Source organism: Lampetra planeri, unplaced genomic scaffold, assembly GCF_965212315.1.
Source record: "Lampetra planeri unplaced genomic scaffold, kcLamPlan1.2.h2 scaffold_753, whole genome shotgun sequence".
In the NCBI taxonomy this organism is placed as follows: Eukaryota; Metazoa; Chordata; class Hyperoartia; order Petromyzontiformes; family Petromyzontidae; genus Lampetra; species Lampetra planeri.
The window spans coordinates 1-10,100 of record NW_027615575.1 but is presented as its reverse complement, the minus strand read 5'-3'; the positions used below and the strand labels follow the sequence as shown (position 1 = coordinate 10,100).

General features: G+C 44.9%; 1 protein-coding gene across 1 annotated transcript; it reads left to right on the top strand.

Moving 5' to 3' along the window:
* The first annotated feature begins 362 nt into the window (after positions 1-362).
* Positions 363-1,479, top strand: LOC144741868 (complement C1q-like protein 2). Its single transcript, XM_078624362.1, is given in 4 exon segments — positions 363-641; positions 644-829; positions 831-962; positions 1,300-1,479. Coding segments are annotated over 4 exon segments (765 nt in total). The 5' UTR covers positions 363-374.
* Positions 1,480-10,100: the final 8,621 nt, after the last annotated feature.

Here is a 10,100-nt window from a genome sequence, read left to right as displayed (position 1 = left end):
TCATCTTTCTTTCTCTCTCTCTCTCTCTCTCTCTCCTCTCTCTCTCTCTCTCTCTCTCTCTCTGAGCGCGACCTCACTTTTATTTTGGAGGCCCTGTCTGCTCTCTTCCGGTTTCAGCCTTGGTACTGTTGGCGACTGGATGCCTCTGGCGCATCTGTCCGCGCGCTCTCATCCATCCAGCGGAGCACAGCGGCTTCCGGTTGTCACGGAGGAGCAGGACGCTCCGTGCAGCGCGCCCCTCTCACCTTACGTGTCGGTCGGTAAATCCGGTCACCATTCCCCCCCAGAGCGGCTCCGCGGGCTTTCTGTCGTCCATCGGTCCCCGGCCCGCGCGGAGGAAGTGGTCGGCGGTAGTTCTGGTGACCGCTGTCGTGATGGTTCTGCTGGCTCTGGCTGTTGCGATTCCGCTGCTGCTGCGCACGTCGGAGACCTCCGCGCATTACTACGAGATGATGGGCACCTGTCGGATGGTGTGTGACCCGTACAGCCCCAAACCGGGCGGAACCGCGGCCGTGGAGGTGATCCAGAACGTCAACGGCGACGCTCCGCAGCCACCGATGGCGCAAGGGAGCCGCGGGGAGCCGGGGCGCCCGGGAAAACCCGGACCGAGGGGCGCGCCGGGAGAGCCGGGGACCCCCGGGTCCCGAGGGGACCCCCCGGAGAGCGCGGCACGGGCAAACTCTCCTTTCCTGCGTTAATTGGGACTGACGGCGGAGAACCGGACCGGAACTCCACGGCCAGCAGCCCCAGGGTCGCCTTCTACGTGGGGCTGAAGAACCCACACGAGGGATACGAGGTGTTAAAGTTTGACGATGTCATTACAAACTTGGGGGAACCTGTACGACCCGAGCACCGGGAAGTTCACCTGCCACGTGTCCGGGATATATTTCTTCACCTACCATGTGCTGATGCGCGGAGGAGACGGAACCAGCATGTGGGCCGACCTGTGCAAAAACGGACAGGTACGAATGTGACGGAGACAAACGTGGCAGACTACAGTTTCATCCGGCACACATGAACTGATGCGTCAAAACGCACCAAACGCACATTTTACGCACCAACAGTGCCCAGCAGCCCTCAGCTGTCTTTCTGACGCGTTCGGTGCCTTTAAAGGGACAGCCGGGGTGACGTAAGTCCGTCCCTTGAATAAGTCCTCCATCAGGAGAAGACGGTCTAATCCGTGGACATCTCCTGGTCCAGGCTGGAGGAAGTGTTTCTCTGTTCGTTGTTTTACTGTTTGTCTTTCCACTGTGATGAGTCAAACAGGTTTCACAGGAGGGGTTGTTCCTTGTTTCCCAGGTTCGGGCCAGCGCTATAGCTCAGGATGCAGACCAGAACTACGACTACGCCAGCAACAGCGCCGTCCTCCACTTGGACTCTGGAGACGAGGTCTACGTCAAACTGGACGGCGGCAAAGCCCATGGAGGCAACAACAACAAGTACAGCACCTTCTCCGGCTTCATGCTGTACCCCGACTAAGCCGTCTGTCTTTGCATGTTTCCAGCTTGTCTGTATGTTGGGAAAGCTGATGTGACAGGCAGTTTAATCCAAAGCTCACCTCAGCAAATATCCCTACGTTTTCTTTGAATTAATCTGAATAGAATATTCCTCGACACTCTGCAGGCTTATGGATTCTCATGAAGCACTTGATGGATCACCGGTGACAGCAGAAAACAAACAGAATATCAGATAAGCTTTGGCGTTAAGGCCCCGTCACAGCAGCGTTTGCTGTGAGAAGCAATGAGCCATCTGGAGGAAGCTAACGTGACTTATTAAAGTGTCACACCAGCCGTTTTCACCAAACATCCATTAAACGTTGGAAACATTCTTAACGGTCCCCATTAGCAAACAATCTGAGCAACACAACAGATCGATGGATAAATCACACAAAAAAAATAATAAATTCAAAAGTCAACTTTCATCTAAACGTCAGTGCTGCTCATTTATTTCCTGTTCTTGTTCTTAAAACAGCAATGACAGAAAACACACACATCTGAGCGAGATGAGGTGGACCTGCGTTCTCCGCTGTTTGAGGCTCATTTGCATTCAATGTACAAACATCAGTGTCAGTTGTTTTTTGGCACCAATAAACCTGGTTTGACAAAAGTCTTGATCCATGCTTTCCTGTGTTTCGTCCCGTGACCCCAGCTTCCTGTCCGAATGTGTTGCATTGAGCTGTTGCCTGAAGACGTAGAGATGGGCACAGTGTGTCCTGAACTGCAGCTCAGAGTGTTCAGGTACGCCCTCCCCCCATGAATGTCCTTTGCTCCAGCCTGCAGGCTTGGATAACATCCGCCTCGCCAGTGTTTTTTGTTCTGAACACTACAACGGCTGTTTGTGTACAAAGGTTGCACAGGACTTTTGCTTCATCTTGTATTAAATGTGAATAATTAAACATGTGCAACCATTCTGCCCAACATTCATCTTAAATGTCAGAATGTGATGCTTCTCCTCGTCATATCACAGTTAAACTACAGTTTGGAGTGTCGGCTGCATTAAAACAACCACGTCTGGTACCTCAGTGTGTCTTGTTTTCATGTTTTGCAACAAAATTTAAATCACACATGGTCAAAACAGTTGAAATCCTTAGTGAAGGTAAACAAAGACACATGTAGCATAACCGTCATCAGGTGATGCTGACTGTAACTCCCAAGTCAAATATCGTAAACGCGCTTTAACCCTTCAGACATCTTGTCAAGTAGAAGCCAGTTGTTGTGACTTGTACTGAAAGCCAGGGAAAACATCATTGGAATCTGAGGGTCACAATGACAGCTGTGTTTGATCCCCCCCCACCACACAAAGTATCTCACCCTACACAGCTGTTTACACGTCCCAGCTGATAATTTAAATGGAAATCATGGAAAACAAATAATTACATGTTTGATTAGATGAACGTCTATCAGGCTGCTGTATTACAAAGCACATGTCCGATCACGTTAGCCGCAAGCTGCTGATTTAAGCTAAATCAACACACGAGTTCACAAGGAGTAAACATGGTGAGTGACGTAACCAGACAAAGACAAAGGACAAAGCGGGACGGCTCCGCCGGGGCTGTAGATCAGGGTGGAAGTTAAGGCCAATTGAGACGTGGAGAGGAGTTTGAGCGGTGGGTGGTCGTCTGATCTGTGTGATCCAGACGAGTCAGAGGATGAACCATGAGGAGCCCACTGAAGGATTCTGTTTGGGACATTCTTCACATCGGAAGTGCACGAAATCCTACTGTCTTTTCGAAAAGGAGCGCCTAGGAATAACTCCTGTCCCCATGGAAACGGTGGTAAAAACACAGATTTAAGGACATAAAAGAAAACATGATGATGCCAAAGAAAAAGATGGACAAATGTGCACTAATAACGACTAATGGACAAGGAATATGAGAAAAAAAGGAACACCTAAGTACTCACACGGAGGTAAAGAGTCGGTCTGGCTGACAGCACAGAACGTCAGACCATTCTCCGATAGACGAGACAAATGAACACTTTCAGCTGGACGCTGCTTGACAGGCATCAAAGTGGAGTAATGATGATGTGTGTCCCGGCGCAGATAGGAGGTCGTTTTTCTCGTGATCATACGTGTGTTAGTGAAGCGATGATGATGCTGCAACAGCCTGCAGCTTCAGTCTCCTGCAGTCGGAGCATTTGGCCTCAGTCCATTTCAGCAACCGTCTGATTGGCAACATGACAGGAAAAAGTGGGGCTGACAAGCTGTGGGCACAGGCAGCCCATCACCAGGACGTTTTTAAACCCTTTTTCTCCACTGCAACGCCCTCTTGCTGATATTTCATCCACGTAAATGCCAGCGTGCCATGAACAGAGCGTAAAGAATGTTAAAACATATGAGCAAAATTTAAATGTCAGACAGCAACTTCCACATCAAACCTGCTCATTAACAGCTGTTGTCTCAGTGTCTCAGTGACCTCACAGCTGGGACAGCATCACTGACGCATTTATGCTTCTGTGATGAATTAACGCCGTCCTCATTCATACACACGCTGTTTTTTCTGTTTTTACCTCCTTACGACTGCCAGTGAGCGAATATTGTTACCGCACTAACTACAGAATGATCAGTATCATGTCTCGCTCACAAATCACCTCTAACAAATCACCTACGCTGTACCTGCAGGCTACACTGTAGGTCATGCTGTAGCTGTAGGCTCTAGCTGCACTGTAGCTTCAGGATACGTAGCTGCAGATTACGCCGTACTTGTACTGTAGGCTACACTGTAGGCCACGGTGTAGCAGGGCTCCTCTATAGCTGTAGGCTACACTGTAGGCCACGCTTTAGCTGTAGGCTCCGCTGTAGCTGTAGGCTACGTTGTAGGCCATGCTGTAGCTGTAGGCTAAGCTGTAACTGCAGGATACGTTGTACCTGTTGGCTACGCTGTAGACCGTGCTGTAGCTGTAGGCTGTATCTTAGGCCATACTGTAGCTGTAGACTACGCCGTAGTTGTAGGCTCTGCTGTAGCCGCAGGATACGCTGTACTTGTAGGCTACACTGTAGACCATTCTATAGCTGTAGGCTACATTGTAGGCCATACTGTTCAAACTGTACGTACAATGCAGAAGTTTAAATGAGGACAAGAAATAAAGGGGTGTTCTACGGACTCGAGTGAGAATGAGTGTTTCATTCACATGACAAATAAAGAATCTGACTTATGAGACTTATGAGATGATGGTTTAGACACTGACTCAAATGTACAGAAGCAAAAATGTCACAATCTGTTTGGTTTAATCTGTAAAAACATCAGTAAAAACATCTGTTTCCAAATCGGCTTCTACATTATACAGCAAACTGACGCGTGTCTTTTATCTTTGGCTGTTTGTATGTATGTGTGTGTGTCCTATGATCATTTCAATGCAGAATAATGACCTCAGCAAACACTGACTCAGCCAATCTGTCAGTTTGCGCTCTGAAACTTACATTTCATCTGGAGCTTAATTGGCCAATGAGCATGAAGAGACAGAAAAAAGCACAGAGGGCACAAAAGAACGACTCGACTCGGGTTCAGACTGAGGCCAAACAGGGAAAACACAAATAATAACAATAATGATAACAATAATAATGTTCTGCGTTACACAATCACCTTCCAGTTGCATGAACACACATCATCTGTCAACATGCAGCACATTTGGTTTGTTTCTCCACGTTCATCCAACAGCTAATTGAATAATCAATCAGCTCATCAGCATCTGTACACTAAAAATGGAAATTGAGATTTATCTTGTGTCTGTATGTTAAGTAGCTTTCACCAATCCGAAGGCCACATCAATCTAACAGAACCTCGAAAATCAATCGTTTCCCATAATGTCTTCACAAAAAATGAAAGTGCACCTAAATGCTATGCTAATCGTACACTGGCTTTAGCATTAGCACCCTATAATGTAATAATTTCCTGTAATATTTATAGCTCGAGTAAATTTATAGCTCGATCGAAAATGTAATGACACCCAATAATGTAATAATTTCACCAATAATGTGGTAAATATCCTGACTGATATTGTAATAACATTTTTACCGATAATCCATCCATCCATCCATCCATCCATCCATCATCTTCCGCTTATCCGGGGCCGGGTCGCGGGGGGCAGCAGCCCAAGCAGGGACACCCAGACTTCCCTCTCCCCAGCCACCTTCTTAGGCTCTTTCCGGGGGGACCCCAAGGCGTTCCCAAGCCAGCCCGAGCGACATAGTCGCTCCAGCGTGTCCTGGGTCTTCCCCGGGGTCTCCTGTCTGGAATGTCTGGAACACCTCCCTCGGGAGGCGTCCAGGGGGCATCCGATACAGATGCCCGAGCCACCTCAGCTGGCTCCTCTCGATGTGGAGGAGCAGCGGCTCTACTCTGAGGGAACGCCCCGCCACCCTGCGGAGGAAACTGATTTCAGCCGCTTGTATCCGAGATCTTATTCTTTCGGTCATGATCCAAGTTCATGACCATAGGTGAGGGTAGGAACGTAGATTGACCGGTAGATCGAGAGTTTCGCCTTTCGGCTCAGCTCCTTCTTCACCACGACGGACCGGTACAGAGACCGCATTACTGCGGCCGCTGCAGACTTTACCGATAATGTAATGCCTTATTACATTATTGGGGATTTATTGATTCATACATTTTCAGATAGGTCTTTTTTTTTCAAAACTGATCATGTAAAACTTGACAGACAATATAATATATATGTTCATTTTCAATCTCTACATTTGGTGTTTTGAGAATCTAAGACTATTCTATACACTGGATTTGAAAGAACAATGACTCCGGGCTGAAAGTGCACACCTTCAGGACCATACAACCATATGCACGTGCAGATACTGGTCGTCTTTTTCACTCGCCTGAGGGAGAGCAGAGAGCTGAAGAAGCAGTAAACTCTCACCAACAATAAAAAAACTTTTTCTGTTTAAACTGTTCCCAGAATTATTGATCTCTTGTTCAATTTACAGGAAAATCCTTTCAATGTCTGTAAACTCTGCACTGCTTCATTGATCTGCAGCATCTTTTTCTTGTTGTGTCGAACATTGAGAGTTATTTTACAGTGAAAGACTTTAAATTGATTTTGGCATCTTCGACTTTTGCTGCTTACAATCAAGAGAAACTGTGCCTGTTTCATTAACACAATGAACCAATTCCACATGTAAGCAGGCATGGACAGGCCATCTGGCGTACCGGCCAATGCCCGATTGTCTGACGTGCATTTTTGTGCCGGCTCACCAGGGCTGTCATTAGAGAAAAAAAAAGGAAAAAGGACATTGAAGGACATTAAGCTAATCCAGTGATTTCTCTCAGCCCTCCTCGGCCCGCCACTCCCCTGCCCCTTGACCAAAGACAAGTGAGGAAGGACAGGTTATCATATCAGACCCTGAGGACTGAAGATGGATAGGCCACATAAGCACAACTTAATACAGCAGTGCTCTCTCGGTTCTCAAGATAATTTAAACTTTATTCATAACCTACAAGTAAATCTCATAATATCAGTTATGACTGACCACTATGTCACTTAACTTCACTGATTAAAAGTGATATAATAACCATTTATGAGTGAGGCCTATACTGTATTTATGTCAAGTGTCGCGTAATGTGTATTAATGCTTTTGTTTGAGTGAAGAGGTACATTTAGGGAATAGTTACCTGGGGTCTCCAGTGCTGCTCAGAAGCTACTGGATATCTGAGCTGGAATTCTGGTCTCCAAAGGAGGAGGAAGTCCATCACCCACTCAGCAGGATCAGGATGTTCCTGAGTATCTGCACGTGCATATGGTTGTATGGTCCTCAAGATGTGCACTGTAACCCGAGAGTCATTGTGTTGTTCCAAATCCAGTGTACATAAGAGTCTTAGATTCTCAAAACACCAATGTAGAACTTTGGACTGAAAATAAATATATATATTTGATCAGTTTTATACATGATCAGTTTAGAAAAAAAAATGACCCTCCTGAAAATGTAATAAATCCCCAATAATGTAATAAGGTATTACATTATCAGTAAAATTATTGGGTGTTATTACATTTTCGATCGAGTTAAGTGCGAATTTTATTACATTTTCAGGAAATTATTAGATTATAGGGTGCTACAGTCATTGTGGCTACTTTATTTCCGTCACACTGGTATTGATCTTTTTCGTTGCAAGAGGACAAATTCTGTATAAAGCCATTAAAATACGTAGACTCATTTCCTTCATCCTTAATTTCAATAAATCACTACTATTAAAAATGCCCTCACCAACGACAGCGACATTTCTATCTCGCAGACATTTCATCCATGAATGTAGAAGTGCGCGACATTGAAACACTCGATGCGGGTGATTTGCAGGCGTAGGTAAAATGGCAAAACTGTCAGGAACACGTCACGTCTTGCCTGAGGACAGGTGATAATCTACAGCTGAAGGAGGCTCAATGAAATCAATCACACACACACTTCCTCGCCCATCCTGTCATCCGTCATCTTCCTCCCCTTCTGGCCGCCCTTCATCTCCTCATCCTCGCTCATTCACGTTGCCATTATTTATGTTTCATCACCACTCTCAGCTTGTCAGAACAGACACAGGCCTTCAGCACGGATCTCCTGTCCATCCTGTACATCTCTGGGTGGTTCAGGTCATCCCAGGAACCTGAGATACCGATGAAGAAGTCAAACGTGTCGCTCAAACAGTTTCACAGCTTCCTCCAGGTTACTGGCTGCTCTCAGACACCATCATTTCATACTCAAGACAGCATTCATCATTGTCTCTTTTCGGACTTTTCTGCAATCTCATGACGCGCAGTCTGTCATTCATGGGTATAAGGGAGAAAAGGTTACGGGGTATAAGTCTTTGGAGCAGGCAGCTTTTATTGTAACAAAGCCAATGAGGACTGTATCTTTCATCTCTCCTCTGGCTGATGCCAGTGACAGGCCGGGATGCCAGATGAGAGAGACCATCCTCAGAGAGTTGACTGAAAGGTTAACGTGTCCCCAGGTCACACACACACACACACACACACACACACACACACACACACACACACACACTCACACACACACACACACACACACACACACACACACGCACACACACACACACACACACACACACACACACACACACACACACACACACACACACACACACACACACACGCACACACATACACACACACACACACACACACACGACACACAGCTCATTCAGGCGTTCAAACAAAGCTGCTGCATGTGTCTGATGCATTTGATTGCACATTTACAAACTGTCTCCTGTTTTCAGCCTCCCTCCACTGACTGAAGGCTCATTCCACTATCATTATAAGAGTCTTTTATTCCTTTTTAAATCAATAAATGGTCTCAGATCAGCTGACCAGCTACTCCTCCAGGTACCGGAATCAAAGCAGAAGCTTCCAAAGCACTCCAAATGTTTTGGAATGATTTACCTTTGCACATGAGACAGACCCCTTTGCTGTCCACTGCTAAAGTCACATTCACTCCTTGGCCTTTGACCCAGTTGGAGATTTAGTCCTGGTTTTACTGTTTGTATTTTAGCTAAAATACTTTATTTACAATAGTGTTCTTCAATATAATGTACTGGGTTCCTTCTTGTTCCTCACACTTTCACAGTTAGGTTTGATTAGAAACAGCCAACATGCAGGACGTATTCTTCCTAGGTCATATCACATTTTCAAAAAATATTTTGAAGACACTGCCACCAACAGTCCTTTCATTCAGTAGCTCTATCATTTACTTGTCAGCTATAGAATAGATAGAACTTTCCGTACATTTTGGGATCACAAGATTAAAGACTAAATTTACTGGTGAGAAGCACTTAACAGCATTTTCTTTCAGGTATCCCATATGTAAACAAAACATATTTCATTTTTGTTAAAGCAACTTCTGTTACTATTTGAAACTTAACAGCTTGGTAATAAACTCTGTGACACCAATGCTCTATAGTGAACTGTTTCTTTTATTACGTTTGGTCTGTCATTGTTTCTGGGTATTCTAGGGATCAGTGAGCAAATATCCAATCCAATCCAATCTTTATTTCGGTCAAAAGCAGGTACGTAATGTACACAAATATACACTGCCCCACTGGCCTTGGCTTGTTTTGCCTATCCCATTTACATCAGTAAGGGCTTCCTTTTAAAAGTAAAAATAAACAAGATCAAAATATGTGCAAAAAACAAAAAATTCAAAAATTCAAAATGCAACAAGGTAGTTCATAAATACACCTTAAGTTATAATTTAGTCATATATGTACTAATAATACTATGTTAAAATATTTTAAATCCATTAAGTGTATTCCATATTTTCATTTCTACATTTTTCCATATATTTACCCCTTTTTGGAACTTGGAACATGCATTTTCCTCTTAGCTGATATTGAACTCCCTCTGACCTGAAACATCTTCTGGATACTCTTGGGAAGCATGTTATGATTTACTTTATACATTATTTCTGCAGTGTTGTAATCAACCAGATCAGTGAATTTTAGGGATTGTGAGTTTATGAATGATACTTGAATGATTGTATGTTTTTGGATTTGTGTTAATAATACTTTAATCAACATAATTTTTCATCATTGGGTCCACAATTTCTTTCATTAAATTGTAGCCAACATTCACAAAGTAATTGTTACTTTTGTTCCGGTT